Source organism: Canis aureus, chromosome 27 (assembly GCF_053574225.1).
Source record: "Canis aureus isolate CA01 chromosome 27, VMU_Caureus_v.1.0, whole genome shotgun sequence".
Classification (NCBI taxonomy): Eukaryota; Metazoa; Chordata; class Mammalia; order Carnivora; family Canidae; genus Canis; species Canis aureus.
The window spans coordinates 4,865,510-4,882,596 of record NC_135637.1 but is presented as its reverse complement, the minus strand read 5'-3'; the positions used below and the strand labels follow the sequence as shown (position 1 = coordinate 4,882,596).

General features: G+C 48.4%; 1 protein-coding gene across 3 annotated transcripts in view; it reads left to right on the top strand.

Moving 5' to 3' along the window:
* The first annotated feature begins 505 nt into the window (after nucleotides 1-505).
* Nucleotides 506-17,087, top strand: part of ADGRD1 (adhesion G protein-coupled receptor D1) — a 122,710-nt gene continuing 106,128 nt past the window's right edge. The window contains exons 1-5 of one of the 3 annotated variants that reach the window (XM_077875205.1): nucleotides 506-1,267; nucleotides 1,361-1,397; nucleotides 10,337-10,420; nucleotides 12,616-12,711; nucleotides 14,477-14,599. In XM_077875205.1, the coding sequence (XP_077731331.1) occupies nucleotides 1,205-1,267; nucleotides 1,361-1,397; nucleotides 10,337-10,420; nucleotides 12,616-12,711; nucleotides 14,477-14,599 (403 nt within the window). In that variant the 5' untranslated portion in view covers nucleotides 506-1,204. The remainder of the gene's footprint in view (nucleotides 1,268-1,360; nucleotides 1,398-10,336; nucleotides 10,421-12,615; nucleotides 12,712-14,476; nucleotides 14,600-17,087) is intronic. The other 2 variants (XM_077875202.1, XM_077875203.1) reach the window with 2 other exon arrangements.

The following is a 17,087-nucleotide window of genomic DNA, read 5'->3' as shown; positions in this document are numbered from 1 at the left end:
GAGTGCTACGTGGTTCCCAAGCATGGCTTCAGGGGCCTCCTCTGTGTCACCTCATTTCTCATTACAGCCCTGTGGGGTAGGAATTGCCACCTCCAGCTCAAAGACTAGGAGTCGGAAGCACAGGGAGGGTCAGTAACTTGCTGGGAACACACAGCTGGCAGGTGCTGGAGACAGCCCAGGAAGGTGAGCACCGGTCAAGTCAGAGCAAACTGCAGCCCTGACTGTGCTCGTGTACCTCTGGATCTGGGGTAGATGATCAACTTTTCGTCTTGAGTAAACTGAGGCTTGGGATGTCTCAGGGTCTGACTGTTATCCCCTGGAGGACAGGATCCTGGATGCTGGTGGATATGGGGTTTGGTGTCATTACACTGAGGACCCTCTAAATAATCATTGCCTCTGAAAGGGTTAAGGAGAAAAATGTGGTCAGCACTTATCTGGGGACCCATGGGTGTGGTTTATTTCCCTTTGCCATCTGTGTATCACCATCTTGTCTGCTGGTAAACAAGGCTCAGCTCTCAACACAGTTGCGGTCTGTTGTACGTTTTCCCTTTCTGGACATTCACTCTGAGCTCGAGGGTGCTGGCGGGGGAGCATCTGATCCCCGCAGACGCCAAGCCTGTTGGTGCGCCAGCTGTCCACAGGCTGGTGTTAGGACCCAGAAAGGACGCAGCAGCGAGGGGTATAAATAGGGAGGCAGAGCAGAACAAAGTTTGAGGAGAGAGCCTGACATCATTCCTTCCCCACCCAGTGCTGGGCCAGAGGCAGCAGGGCTGCGGCTGAGTCAGAGCAGAGGAGCCGGCCAGCGGGGGCGCAGGGACCCGCTCCTTCCAAAGTCGCCTTGCTCTGCCCACTGCAGGGTGCGAGAGGGGTCGGGTTCCAGGCCACGGTGGAGGGTGGAGCCGGTGGAGCCGGCCTGGGACCCGTGGGGGGAAAGCGAGCAGGAGGCCCGGGGACTGTCCCGCGGGGCTCTGCGCTCCCCGCCCGCCCGGCCCGAGCATTCTTGGTTCGGGTTTGGGGACCGGGAAGAGACACTGGGAGCTCTCCAGGACAGCAGCGCGTCACCCGCGGAAGAGAAGCAGGTCTTTTTCTCTGTGGAACTTGTGAGGATGTTGGTTTCCCAGGGAAGTGAAAGTTAGGGAGCGGTCTCCGCGGGGACCCTCAGGAATTTCTCGGGATCCCGGGAAGTCCGTGCCTTGGAGGAGTCATGAGGAAGCTGTGGCTCCGGCGCGGGCACTCCTGGCTGCTGCTGCTCTACTGCGCTTTCCAGGTGAGGGCCCCAGGGGCTCTTCCTGGGGGGAGACTCAACCTTTCTGCCTGTGGCTATCCCGCCACGGCTGACGCTCCCGTCTTTTGTGTGCAGGTGCATCGAGTCTGCTCCGGGTCACCGGCCCATCCAGGTAAGGGAGGGTGCTTCCTGCGCCAACCACCACCTGCCCTCCCATGTGGCTCGGGATCCCCACACGGTGTGGCTGCTTGTCCCCGAGGCCAGCAGACAGCGGCCCTTCCGTGGTTCCCTCCGTCCCGTCCCCGCTGGCTGCCCTGCCCTTTGTCTCCTGGCGCTCTGCTCATCCTGGCGTCAGACCTGGGTATCCCCAGCCACGGCTGCCACCCAGAGGCCTCTGGCTCTTGGTCATTGCTACCTCACGATGAAGGGAAGGTGCACGCTGTCTGTCTGCTGTCCTAACTCATGCCGTGAGCCTTCATGCTGACTCAGGGCTCCGTCCTCTCTGTCCCCGTCCCTGCTGGGGCTCATGGTCCTTGGGCCGGTGTGAGTCCTCAGTCTGCACGTCGTCCCTGAGTGGTCTGGCCGTGTCGCAGGTGCAGGCATATGGAAGGAGGGGGCCCGGTGAGCAGATGCCACACCGTCGGTTTCCTGGCCATCTGTGCATGCGGGTGAGGAACCCACCGAGGTCCCTGAGCCCGTGCCCAGAGCCATGTCAACAAACCCTAACCCACTGGTGAGCAGCCTCTGCCTCTGAGCCCCGCCGCCCTGGCCACTGTCACCTGCAGCCCGGCCTCCTCCTGGGTACAGAGAGTGTTCTGGGCCACCCAGGTGCAAGACCAGGCCTCTGCTAGGAGCGCCGGGACCTCGGTCGTGGGGCTGGGCCTGTCTCCTTCATGACTGATCCAGCCAGGCTGGACGTCTGTTATGGCCCAGACGACCTGTTTCTGTGGCTGTGGTGCTGCCATTTCTCTTCCACCCACACATCCAAGTTATATCTTCTGTTGAAAAGGTGTGAAGGCCCTGAATTTCCATGAGCCCCTGTCCCCCAACTACAGTGCTCACAGGAAGAGATAAGGGCTCACACCGAGCAGTGTGTGTCTCCCTGAAGCTCTCGCCTTCCTGCTGGGGCCAGCTGTGGCTTCTGCTGGATCTCCAGTACACAAGAGATGAGAGGTGCCGGTAGGCAGATGGGGGCAAGGCAGCCCCCGAGACCCAGGCTGCTTGCTCAGTGTGGGCAAGAAAGCGGGATGTGGTCTGCAGATTGTGCCCTGGCCACATTGCATCTGCACATGTATCCACACACATGCACGTGTCCATACCCACCCACATGTATTTACATGTGTCCAAACCTGTCCAGACCTACCCACATGCATGCACACACACCTACCCACATACCCTTGACCCTCAGCTGCAAGGAGTGGTTTGAATTCAGTCTCTGCTCCAAGTGGAAACATTGCTCGTCTCACACTCTAACTTGGGGTGGAAGCTCACTCAGTCTCCTCCATAACTAGTGGCTTGGAAATGTGACAGTAGTGCAGATGAGTGTGGATAGCAGTGAGCACGCAAGCCTTCCTGGAGAGCTGAAGCTGTTCGGCCCTCTTACCCACGTCCATGCCCATGGGTTCCCTTCTTGTCTCACTTCCCATGTCCCAGGTCTCACCTGTTCCCTTCGCCACCACCCTGCTGATAGTTCATCACCTGGTCTTCCTCCCTCCTTCTCTACCCTAATGACAGAGGCTGACGCACCTGGACACGATCGTGGGTGTTCCCTTGTGGACAAGACCCAACTGCTTGTGTTTTCTTCCTCCTCCCCTCCTTCCTTCTCTCTGCATTTCTGTCTCTGTGTCTCTATTTCTCTGAGTCTCTCTGTATCTCTATCTCTGTGTCTATCTTTGTCTCTATCTCTCTCTCACCATCTCTATCTCCCTCTGTCTCTCACTGTCTCTGTATCTCCATCTCTCTGTCTCTATCTCTCTCTGTCTCTGTCGCTCTGTCTCTCTCCGTCTCCCCTTATCTCTCTGCCCCATCTCCTCCCTCCCCCACCTCTCTGGTCCTTATGCCATCTACTCTCTCCACATTGTGCGCTCTGCTCACCCCATCTCCAGCAGAGAAGCCCTTGCCCCTGACAGTCTGTGTACACACCGGTGCCTGGAGGCCGCCCTCCTTCAGGCTTCTGGGGGTGAAAGTCAGGGCCCCGGGGGGAGCCCCACTGAGGAGAGCCTGGCCCAGCACCTGTCAAGGGTGCCCCTCACAGACCAAGAGCCGTGCAGGCAGCCTGTTCCTGAAGGGGGAGCATTTGCAAACCCTTGGGATGCCTCTCTGTGAATTGCAGCCTTGAAGTCTAAGAAACTCAGAGCGGCATATAAAGGTGCTAACATAATGGGTGCTCGGACGTAGATTCTGTGGGGTCCTCACAGGGTCCTCTTAGGGAGCCCACGCTCTCCTGCAGGCAAGCAGCATATCTTCCAGAGAGAGCAGGTGCTTGGCCTGAGCTCGCCAGGCAGGACGCGGTGGTGGCTGCGGGAGCTCCCGCGGGCTCAGCCATGTGAGGGGACTCAGGGCCACGAGGCTGTGGTAGGTGCAGAGTGGGAGGTGTGCACAGGACTTCGGGCAAGCCTCCAGGAGGGTCCTGTTTCCACTGTGGCCACTCCAGACTGCCTTTTTGAGGTCCTGCTGGGACTCACAAGCCCTCCCTGCCTGGCCGTGACCTAGTGCACCGCCCCACACACAGGGGGTGCTTGGCCGGTGTTGGCCTGACTGTGCACCGCCAGCTGTGGGTGAGCGGAATCGGTGAGGAGGGCCGGCCTGCCCCATGGCAGCTCCTGGGGGCATGGTCATTGGCCTCATCCATCCACACTAGCCCAGGTGATGAGGTGTTTGCCAGATGTGTGTCTCTACCGCATAGATATTTAGCTCCGTAAAGAATTGAAAGACAACTTTAGATCACTCTGTGCCTTTGTATTATCTGTGTTTATCTATGACTGTGGGCTGTCATTCTGGAGAAGGGTTACAGCATTAAACATCTCCCCTGGCCCTAGGCTGCCGAGTCCTTTCTCCTTTTGGAGAGTAGCGCTTGGGAGCCTGATGCTTGATAATCCTAAACCCATAAATGGCATCAACCAAGAAATTGCCGGACATTTAAACAGTTTACCAAAATGTCTTTTAAATAGCTTCTCTAATGAGGAAAAGGAACCTTATAAAACTCCGTTATCCAACAGTTCCCTGGCCCCAGGGCACACGGAACAGCTGGTTCCTGCCCAACTCTGGGAGGTCAAGATAGCTACCCTCGTGGCCCTGTTTGCAGGTCTGGGAGACCAATGCCAATGGTGGTGGTGGTGTAATTCCCTATGGTCCCTACTAGATTTTCTCTGTGCAAATCAACAATTTGTTCCTTTATTTACATATATATATATATATTTTTTTATTGAGGTATAATTGACATACAACTTTATTTTAGTTTCAGGCATCCAATGTAATGGCTCGATATTTGCACATGTTGCAAAATGATCACTACAATAGGTGGGTTAATGTCTGTCACCACCACAGTGCTGTGTGGTCTGCAAGGGATGGTCAGAACCAGTAAGCCTCAGTAGAAACGTCATTCTTCATCTTCCTAGTGCAAAGAAAAGTGTTTATGATGGAATTTTAAAAAATAATATCTATAGTCTATTGAATAAATGGAAATTTGGCCAATAGAGATTTTTGGGGTGTATATAGTTTCAGAATTATATGTATATATATTATTTCTATGTTTATACATTCATTTATTCATGATTGCATTTCATCACCCATTCTGCCTATATTTTTAAAAAGATTAATCACTAAGAGTACCATCTTGAGGAGAATCCAAGTGTCTGGATTACACAGACAGGCAGACACCCCCGCTCTAGGCCTGGTGTTAGACGTGAGAATGTGGTACAGATGGATCAGAGAGTCTGACACAACAAATATATTAACAAACAAAAATATTCAAATAATAGTAAGTGCCATGGGCAAACAAGTGAGGAGCTGTCAGAAAGAGCTGAGCGTGGTGGTGGCTGTCACCTAGGCTGAGGCTCCCACGGTAGGGACACTTGTGCTGGCCGTGAGAAGAGCATTCCAGACCGCAAGTGTGGTGGGCATAGCAGGCCAGTCCTGTGCAGCCGAGAAAGATGGAGCGGAGCCAGCTCAGCAACAGATGAGGATCAACTTACCTCCACAGTGTAGACATCTATTGAATGGAGCCATGGGATTCTGGGACATTCTTCCCTACAGCTTCAGGGGATGAGGGTTCCTGTTGGCTGACACCAAGAATGAGTCATAGGGAAGGGGTGGGCATGCAGGATCTGGAGGAAAAGTTGATGACAATAAAGGGAAGTTTTTATTAACACTCCTTTGGAGCATCAGCTCTCCTGTTTCCCTGCTCCTCACCAACCTGAGTCCAAGACACATTGCATAGAGATGAGAATTATTTCTGGAGAACTCTTTATAACTGGGTGGTTTAGGCTGGACACCCCCTCCCCCTCTCTCATTCTTCAGGGTCAGAGGTCCCAGGATGAGCCATGTCATCACTGGGCTTGCTTTCTTGGCTAACAGACATGTAGTCTTTATCTGGTGGAAACCAGGGTGCTTGTATAACCTGGAGATCTCAGAAGGTCTTTCTTATTCCCAACAGAATGTGATTTGCTTGTTCTGATGACACTTTTAGGGCCATGGGTTGTTTATGTCTTAGGTCGTAAAGGGGGACCTACATGTAGAATTTCGTTCCTAGGCACATCTTGTTAGCACCATGCAATGTTTTAATTAAAATAATCACCTTAGTTGCTAACATTGAGATTTGGGGAGACTTCAAACAAAGAATCTGCAAAATTGGGGTTTCTGACTTCTCTCTAAAAGTGGAAGAACTGGCTGGCTAGGCACACCTCCCTGCAGAGCCACAGTGACCCGGTCCGAGAGGTTCCGGTCCTCAGACAGGACACATGCTTCCCAGTGGGCCCCAGGTGCAGCCCAGCTCCTGAGCCCCGTGGCCCAGCAGCAGCAGCTCCTGTTTCCAGCTCCTGCTGTGATTCTGCTCCACTGGGCCTGCCACGTGGGTGACCTCGTGAATATTCTCCCCGGCCCCTGTGGACACTTCAGTCTGCAGCCCCTCCTCTACGTATTTCCAGTCTGTCGGGCCAACTTGCTGGAACAAGACTGGGCAGTGCAGCAGGGCCTTGTGCTAGTCTGGAGTGCGGTGATAACAGGATAGCAGGCCCTCTGCGGACCCCAGCCCCCTTCTCCCACAGACTCTTGCTAGCATGGGGGGCTTCCTGTGTGAGCAAGACCCTTCAGGGGGGACCACCCCCTTCGCCTCTTGTCAGCTTTTCTGCACAGAACAGGTGGTGGCTGGTTGTAAATGGGCTAACGGGGAAGGATTTACCATCCATAGCATTTACTTTATCACAATGTGTGTTGTGATGATATCACACCTGTTCTTTGCACGATGGATGTCATTCCCTCTTCTGATCCCCCCTCTCCGCCCCCACCTGCCCTCAATGAATTCAATAGCAAGTCAATGATGTTTCCCATCTTCAAAATGAATATCCTACATTTTAGGGGGAAAAAAGCATAGTAGAAATGGAAATGAGTATTTTGATTTTTACATTTCAGAGTTTCAACGTTGCATTGCTAGAGGAGGACCTAGCAGATATCAGCTTGAGGCACATGTCTTCAAATTTCAAGTTTTTAAGGGAATACATGTCCACATATTTGAAAAGAGCAGAAATACAAAGGAATATAACTCTTCTTACATCTTACATCCAGTTCCTCAAGTTCCTCACCACTAAAATACTGCCATCCATTCCCAGGCTATCTATGCAAATCTCTCTCTCTCCCTTCCCATTTCTTCCCTTCTTCCTTCCTGCAGAATAGTTGCGTTTTCTGCAAGTAATTGATACTAACACTTTCTTTCTCTCACCTTGATTTTTTGACAACACAGCTTAAGGAACATTTCACATCAGGACAGGTGGATCAGCCTGGTTATTCCTAGTCACATGCTGATCCATGATGTAGATGTTCTGTACTTCTCACCCACCCCCTCTCCTGATGAGCATTTAGCCTGTTCACACACTTTCGATACTATAAAAAAAATCCTGCAGCCAATACCATTGTACATAGCTCTCTGTTCCTATGTGTGAGTCTATCTCTAGAATAGACTTCTAGGAGCTGAGTTACTAAATCAAAGTGCACTTAAAATTTGTATACTCATTGATGTACTGCCCTCCGGAAAGGCTGTACTTTCCACCAAAAATGTGGGAGAACTCGCTGCCTTACTACATCTGTTTGTCAGTCGGCTGGGTAAGCTGGGACACGTGAGCTCCTTGTCACTTTAACAGGCCTCTAAAAATTATGAGCAAGGTTGAACATCTTTTCATAGATTTAAAAAATATTTTGCATTTCTTTTTTCTAGAACTGCCTGTTTATCTCCTTGGCCCCCAATGTTCTGTTGGTTTACATTTTCTTAATAGCAAGAGTTTTAATTAATGCAATAAATTTAAAGCAATTTTTAAAAAAAATCAGTACATTTCTGTCCTCGTATTCCATAAACATCACTCCCCAGTTTAATGTAGCTTGATTTATTTTTATGTACAGAAATTTTTAAAAAATTACATAGATTTATCACCTGATTTCCTCAGAAGCTTTTGTGTTTTATTTTTATTATGCTTAAGGTTTGATGCTTCTGGAAATTGTTATGGTAGAGGGTGAGTTAAGGATCTTGTTTTTTTGTAGATGGCTAGTTGGCTCTGAAAGCTTCTGTTGAGTGTTTCTCCTCTGGTTTAAAACACCACTTTTATCATAAACTAGATTCATATGTGCTTGGGGGATATTTATGGGTGTTTTCCATTGAACTGTCTATTCCTGTGCGGTGCTAGATGGTCTTTGTCAGTGTGACCTCATGACAGGTCTTACTCTGTGGGAGAGCTGGTCACCCCCTTCACCCTTTCCTAGCTCCCTGCAGGCTTGTTGGTTATTCTTGCTTATTTCATTTTCTAGATAAGCTCCATAATGAGCTTCCTCTCACACAGCATCTCTCAGCATGTTTACAACAAATTTCCTTGTGTTTATATATGAATTCAAGTGTTGGTTGGCATTCTTATGATTTTGAGTTCTCTTTTCCAAAAATAGCTTAAACAATTCTTCATTTATTCAAGGGTTCTTGTACCTCCCTCGGTATTATCTTATTGTTTTCTTGGTGAGAGTTTTGTATGGCTCTTATTCTTTAGGACTTAAATGTCTTCTCTTTGTGGGCTGCATTTACAAATGAGAACTTTCCTTCCATTCTGTTTTTGTGTTATTGTTTGAATACAGGGAAACTATTGACTTTCACACATCACATCTGTATAAACTTCCTTACTCGCTGCTTTCATGGTGTGTTAACAAGTCTTCATTTACCAAATTCTTTCCTTATTTGTAAGGATGTTTCATTTTTTCATTCTCTTTATTAGGCATACCTCATTTGAAAATAATGTTGTGTTATCTCCTCTTTCAACATTTTTTTTCTACCATGTATAACTCAGAGACTACTTTATTTTTACTTCTTGATGACCTGGCAGACACTTCGGGTGGTTGATGATCATGTAGTCATCTGGGCCATTAAGTCCACTTTTGCAAACTGATCACAGAGAGCTGACCCGGGAGCAGATTGGAGTCAGGTGGGGGGCTGAGCACATGGGGGTGTGGTGCCCCCAGAGACTGTCCCCAAGACCCCACCATGGAGCTGGATAGGAGCAAGCAAATAGTTTGCAGGGTGTGGAGTGAGACAAGCAGAGTAGGACACAGTCTATCTGCATGAAATCATGTCTACTCAAAGTACAAGGGTCATAAAGGAAATCCTGAAGCAGTTAATTGTTAGTATGTTGGAAGAAGGGCAAGAAAGAAAGGCCAGGAGCCATCCTGGGGAGACTTGGGGTGAGCCTCATGTCAAACCACCCAGTGGGGTGATCTCTGAAGAATCATCGGCCCCTCATCTCTACAAATAGGCAAACAATATCATTACCTTATAGGTTATTGTTACAATCAAACTAGGAGTTGTTTGTCAAAAGCCTTACACGATGTTAGTAATATTGGTGCTGGTTTCTTCCTCTTTTCAAATCATTTTAACCTTATTTCTTTCTCTCAAGTGATTGTATAAGGTTATAAAAAAACAGTTATAAAGCAATCATAGGATAGTGGATACTCTTGCCTTTCTCCTGACCTTAATGGACACGCTTCTTGTGTGGCCCCTTTATGCCTGGTGGCTTTTGTTCCCTGTGGTCAGAGATAGCTGTTCTTTCCTATTCATCACACTTTATCCTGCTAAGGAAGTATTCATCCATTTATAATTCATTAAGAGTTCTTTTTTTTTAAACCCAGAGCGTGTGTTGAATTTATTCAAATTCCTTTTCTTTTCTTTTCTTTTCTTTTCTTTTCTTTTCTTTTCTTTTCTTTTCTTTTCTTTCTTTTTTAATTTATTTTTTATTGGTGTTCAATTTACTAACATACAGAATAACCCCCAGTGCCTGTCACCCATTCACTCCCACCCCCCGCCCTCCTCTCCTTCTACCACCCCTAGTTAGTTTCCCAGAGTTAGGAGTCTTTACGTTCTGTCTCCCTTTCTGATATTGCCCACATATTTCTTCTCCCTTCCCTTATATTCCCTTTCACTATTATTTATATTCCCCAAATGAATGAGAACATATAATGTTTGTCCTTCTCCGACTGACTTACTTCACTCAGCATAATACCCTCCAGTTCCATCCACGTTGAAGCAAATGGTGGGTATTTGTCATTTCTAATGGCTGAGTAATATTCCATTGTATACATAAACCACATCTTCTCTATCCATTCATCTTTCGATGGACACCGAGGCTCCTTCCACAGTTTGGCTATCGTGGCCATTGCTGCTATAAACATCGGGGTGCAGGTGTCCCGGCGTTTCACTGCATCTGTATCTTTGGGGTAAATCCCCAACGGTGGAGGTTCCTCAAATTCCTTTTCAATGAATCCCACGGTCACTGTGATATTGTCACTCCTCCCTCCGTTGACAATGTGGAAGGTAAGCCGCTCTTCCCTCTTAATGGTGATTTAACATGTTTATTCTTTTCTTTCCCCGAGGGTTTGAGATCTTGGCTTCTGCTTCCCATTACTGGCCATTGGAAAATGTGGATGGGATCCATGAACTTCAGGATACAACTGGAGGTAGACATGGGTCGTGAGAAATCCCAGGCCCAGGAACTGGTGGTTTGGGGTTGGGGGGATTACGGGAGATGGACATGGACAGCATCCACCTCGATGCCAGGACAGTGGAGATTAGCACACACTGTGCAGTTTCCCCCTAGTCACTGTTAACCCAAAGTATTTAACTAGAACAGTGATATATGTTTATCATTGAAAGACAGAACTTATGATTCGAAATATTAACGTGTGTGCTTCCCCCACAATAACCTTGAAGTGAAAGCAGCTGTTTGGAGCTTAAAGCTCTGCAGATTGTGGTTTAATCTACCCATGAGTCTAGATTTACGTTTTCTAGGTGACGAAATGGGCATTCTCTCCAAGCCTGCCAAAACAGGGGTCGCTCTGAGTCTAGGGTCAAAGGGCGTGCCAACCAGGACTAACCCGCACATTTGTGAGGTCATCGTTTCACTCACGGAGGTACTCCCACTTACCACTCAGCTTCTGCACATGTCACTGGTGGCTCCCTTGAAAAGACCAATATCACCTGAGATGCTCCCAAGCTCCCTAAGTTCATGGAAAATACAGTCCCTATCTGACTGAATTCAGACACTTGCCATAGGGAGAAACCTCAGATGCCCCTGAGCACTTTCTCCCATTCCAGCAAGAAAATTTTTTCCCATTATAAGTTTTGAGAGACTTGGGATAGATACTTTTACATTTTGCTTTTTATTTCCTTATTGCTCTTCATTATGTCAGATGGCTGACATACACAGCAACGGGTTTACTGTGCAACCCATCCTAGCACATGCTCACATTGTGTCTCTTCTGGTTCGGTGCAATGGAGTTAAAAAAAAAAAAAAACCCAAGTGCTGACTACTATGCTTCCCATAGAAGCACACTGCATTTTCCTTACCCCTGTGACTCAACATGCTGCTGTTAAATTGCTGCCTAAGATTCTAAAATGTTTCCTTTAAAATTTGCAAACTGAGAAGCATTCTGGCTGGAGTCTGGGCCACTGATGTCCTCAGAGTGAGGGCAGTGGAGGAGCAGGGTCCTCCAGGAGGGTGGAAGGCCAGCCTGGGGCACTCAGCTTCCCCTTCTGCCCGCCTGCGTGTGGGAAACCATGGTGGCCATGAAGACGCGCCTGGAGTTCCATGTTTTCTCTGCATGGTCTGTGCTGCAGGGATGTAAGCTCCCTGTGGGAGCCATTACATGACCAGTGCAGGTTAAAATGGACTGCGCCCTCCTCATTACAATCTCATCTCTCTTCTCGGGGCCTTCATTTTAAAGCCTGTGAAAAGTGATCATCCCAAGTGGAAACTCATTGTTGAGTAAGTCAACAGGACACAGCAACTAATGTTTTAGTAGTTATTTCAAACAGTAGCTCAAATATATTCCTCTCCTAACTTCTCAACACAACTCACTGTTGTGATCAAACCAGCAACTTTTGGTGTCTTGAACACCTGTGGGGAATTTTCATAAAGTCATATTGTCACTGGGACACCACCAGGTTGTGGCTGAATTTTGTTCACCAGTGTGTTGACTTCCCTGGAAGCTCAATGTGTTCATGTGTGTCCTAGAACACGCGAATGGTGACGGCATCACTGCAGTCCCCTGGATCCACTCTCCATGTCACAGTGCCATGCTGGCACATTTCAGTTCCATCACAGGCTCCTCAAGAAACAGAGAGAATAGGATCCATCGGCACATTTTCCTGCTGGGGACAGTTGAATGGCTTTGGAAGCCACTTCGTGCTCTCGCAGCTCTGTTATTTGTCGCTGAATCCTCTGCTGTTCTGTCCATGTGTCGTGATATCATGCCATTGCCTCCGTGCTGCGTTCCCAGCTCACCAGTTGTTGTGACATCACCACCACGAACCGTCCTGTTAAGGCTGTTTTATGGCTGAGCTCAGTTCCATATCTCTCAACTAAGTATCTGAGAGGGTACTTGGATACAGCAGATGGGAACCCACATTTGTGGAGAAAGCTAGCAGCTGTTGCGCCCTGGTTTGGGATGGCAGGCCAGGGCATTGGCCAGGATGGCATCCAGTGCATGGGAGAGGCAGGGGGTGGGAGGGAGGTGAGTTGGGAGAGAAAATCCAGGGTACTTGCCAGGTGAGAGACCACTTCTCAGTGCGTTTCAAGTTGAGAGATATGTCGGTTCCATTTGTCGTTCACGTCACTCATTTGTTGTGCTTTTTCTTTTGTTGTCCCACCTAGTGTTGCGAACCCACAACCTCACTGTGCTTCCTTCCCATAATTCTACCTTTGTTCGTACCAATGACTCTGCCTACTCAAATTTCTCTGCAACCGTAGGTGAGCACTTGTATACTTCCGTTCCATGTTCTGTGGAGTTTGGATCTGCCATGAGTCTCGAGGCCAGTTTGATTTGATCCCATATGAATTCACTTTGTCTTGGCTGGTGAAAAAGCATATCCCCAAGGACACAGCCCAAGACCCAGGGTGTTGGAAATACTGCTTCCAGCTAGGTCTAGAGGTAGTGCCACCGATTGCAATGCATTAGGAGGGGCATGCAAGCTTTCACCTGATCAGCTGCTTTTTTTCAGACCAATACAGACATGAGATATTTTCTACAAATAGAAATTATTTAGATTTTTAAATGGAGTAAAATCTTTGGAGGAGGAAAATCATACCCTTTGAATGGAAAATTAGAGCTGATTTAAAAATACTTCACCAAAAATTTGATCTCTTAAAAATATTAAAATCAGCATTTTTTCTGTATCTGGATTTTTAAAAAAATTATTATAAAACACCCAGTAGAGTCAGGGTTAAATTACTATCTTAATAACCTCAGAGCCCATATGTTTCCTATTTTTCCTACACAGCTCAAAGTAAAAGAGCTGGTAGCTATTGTGGCCTCTACCCCAAGCAGTATAGAAAGTGAGTTCAGATAATTCAGGTGTCATGCCTTCAGTGATTTTTAGCACAGCACATAATCTGATTGCTCTCAGATGCAAGATGTTTGGCTTCCAAAATTACCTTTTCCAGTCAGACAGCCTTGTTGAGGGATTTATACAGCTTAACTCAGTTATGCAGCTGTTAATTTTGCAATAAATTTAATTTTGTAACATATAGTCCTCCCCAAACAATAAATAAGATAAGCAAAAAATAATGAGTTTAAAACAGTAAGGAAGAACACTGAGGCCCTTTGAGTGGGTTATCCACTTGACAGTGGTTGTTGGAAAACCTGAGTCATGGTAGCTGTCAGGTGCAAAGAGCTCAGTTAGCCCTGCTGTACATCTCCTGCTGCTTGACAGCTCAAGGGCAGTGGGCATACAGAAGAGCAGGTATCTGGGTGACTTTGACCCCAATGAATAATAAATACCTAATCACACTTGGTTTTTATAGTCTTCACTTATCAGTCCTGTAAACCATTTACCCTACACTCACACCATCAGGTATGTTTGCCATGGGAATGGGACCAGACAGAAGATGGATGGAGCAGCGAGCACCCCCAGGGGGCCCATGGCCACTCTGCCTGGAGTTGGCAGGCCCACTAGGACTGAGGCGTGGCTCTGGGATTTTCTCCTAGAGTCCAAACATGAGTTCTTTCAATATTGTAGGTTCCCACACCTAGGAATGGGGGCTTCCAAGGAGAACTCACAGGGAGAGAGAGTTCAGGCGTCTCTTCATGTTCAAATACATACCTAAGTGTTTCACTTAGAGGATGGGAGGGAAGGGCCCCTGAAACATGTGGATGGAGCTGAAATTCAGGACAGTAGAAGACAGTAGAAGATTGTCACTGCATTGCTCCTGGAAAATGTTATAGTTAGAGTGTCTTTACAGTATAGCGCATATTACATACAGCTATAGTAGCCACTGATGATAGAATATTAATGTTATCAAATTATTCAATATTCACATTATCTTGTTATACTATTTATAACTAGTACTAGATAAATGTTAACTATTAAGCATTAATATTAGTATTATTATATATAATATTATAAGGACAAATAGTACAGTACATTGATGTATATGTTGTTTCTAAGTCTGACACGTTTTTAGATGCAATCTTGGACGATTGCTTACACATGACGCTGTCGCTCTTCTTATGTAGACATCGTGGAAGGGAAGGTCAGCAAAGGCATTTACCTCAAGGAGGAGAAAGGAGTCACCCTTCTCTACTATGGGAGGTACAAAGCTTCCTGCATCAGCAGCCCAGCACAATGTGACCCTGACGGTGAGTGATACGCTGCTGCCTCTGGGCGCTGGCAGGTGGGGATGGACCTTGTAGCTGCAACAGCCTTCGTGGACACAGAGTGGGTGGTGGGAGGGGAGGCAGAGGTGGGGGTGCAGGTGTCTAGGATTCTAACCAGAGCTATGTCCTGGAGACCAAGCATTGAAATACTGTCTCTCAGAGACCTGAGAGCACACTATTTAATTTTGTAACAACAACAACAAAAAAACCCTGCCATAGAAATAGACGCAGTGATGTCATATTGGGACTTGGACGGGGCTGTGGCCTTTGTGGGGAGTAAATTGGTGGTGTGGCTCCCACCACGTTATTTCTGGCTCTGGGATGTTGACGGTGGGCCTGGGCAGGGCAAGCCTGTGACACTCCTGCCCTGGGCTTGTTTCTTTTATCTCAGAGCTTTGGGGGGCAGTGGGTGGAGCCCCCACTGCAGAGGGCTGCAGGCCCGTGGTTGGAAGAGTGTCAGGGACACAGCACATGTAGGCAGCAGAGGAGCTGGCATGCATGCCTTTTCCCCTTTTACCTGTGAAAAGCAACCTGCTCTCTAGTATCAGAGGTTCAGACAACAGGTATTTGTGCCACATCTCAAACCTCTCTGAAAAGTTGTTGTCTGACATCCAAATCAGCTTCAAGCCTTCAAGTTCCATTACTATGGGCAGAGTAAGAATTTTCATTTGGGGGGAAAAATAAAGAGTTTAAGGTAAGCCTGTCTGAAAGTGAAGGCCTTTTGGGCATCCAATGGCTTTCTCAAAACAGCATTGTGGTGAACTTGTCCTATACAGTTTTGGGGACATATGGACTTCATTCCAGGAAAAACAAACGAAAGCTTAACAAGGCAAAAACATGCTGGTGTGTGTGTGGGGGTATGTTTTGGACTTTGTAGAACCCAGAATTTCAAGAAATGGTTTTGAGGTCCAAAACCATGGCCAGGTTTACAAACCAATGTTTGAGCCATTCCAGAGTTTGGATAGCCCTATAAACACATCAGGCTTGTTTGTTTCTCTAAATGAGTAACAGCCCAGGCTCAGCTGTGGCCACTAGGAGTGCCAGCAGAGCTGGGGGCCTGGGGGCCTGGCCCTTGGGGAGCAGCATCTCTCAGGGGACAGGTTCTCTGCTGCTCTGCCCCCCCCCCCAGGGGGGACTTAGATTGTTCAGGAGGTGGGTGGCGTGGGTCCCCAGAACTGTGATGATGCGGGCATTGGGGACCACTAACCCTCATGGGGCCACTGTGATGGGACCGCAGAGGGCATCAGAGTTCTGGGAAGTTTTACCTGAACACCAAGACCACAGACTCAGGACCCTGGGCTGGCTCCAGCCTGTGACCGTGTTTGGCTTGGCAGGCATGGAACTACAAAATGTTTAACTAGCTGCCATCTCATGGAAAAATAGAAAAGTTTCATGTAAATATATGGATTTCCAGTTTCTCTTGAGAAATCACCCCTGCCTCCCACTGACTCTGGTTAGGCAACTGCATAGCGCACCCCTTCATCACGGACACTGCCCCCCAGGCTGTCACTGGCTCCCTGGCCCTAGCAGTCATGGTGCCTGCAGGACGCAGAGTGCGGTGAGAGCATGGGCTCTGGTCCCAGCTCTCATTCCGTCTGCGGTGACCTCAGGCAACTGCTTCACCTGAGTCCGTGTCTGTCAGATGGGTGAGTGTGGGCTCACAAGTCTGCTGTGGAGCTGGAAGGAGCCCCCCTGCTCCTGGCAGGTGCAGCCCAGCTGTGTGCAGCCCCCTCCGCAATGGCCCCCGAGTGAATATTTGCAGACTTGGCTCCTCTCACCAGGGCCTCTGTCCTAATGAGGACCGCAGCTGGCTTGCTTGGAGGGAACCCCTCCATAGGGGGGCTAACCCACAATCACGACCCCACGTTATTGATTGCTGATGATGTGACAATCACGGGACCATTCTCATTACACATATTTGCTCATTTCATCCTTAAAAAAAAAATGAGACAAGAGTGCAGGGTGGTAGACAGAGCTGCGGAGTTTGGCTTCAGGTCCCTCTCCGATAGCGGCTTCTTGTGTGCTATAGTTAACTGGAGCCCTTCAAACCATCACGTGGCCACTTTCTTTACAGTATGGCCAGATGTAAAGTGAAGCCAGGAAGCCTTACATCACCCTTGGCTTCCGGAGACAGTGCTGGCATGAGGCTTCGTGCAGAAACAGACGGAGGTTGGACATTTCTTGGTCTGTCCCCCTTTGTCTGCATTTCAGTTTCCCGGAGACGGAGAGGCAGGCATCCCATCTGAGGACCACTGCGTGCACGCCTCCGCGTGCGCCCTTAGCTCGAACGGGTTTCCCCGCAGCTGGCGCAGCTGGCGGGAGCTTGTATTTCTGGGTTCCAGAAAAACAAGAAGCGAACAGGGAAGGTCTGCCCAGTACTTTCCACATTAAAGTCTCTGAAGCGCATGGAGTGTGTGGGATGATTTCAGGTGACACCAGGCAATTAAAAACATTAATGGTTATGTTTTTG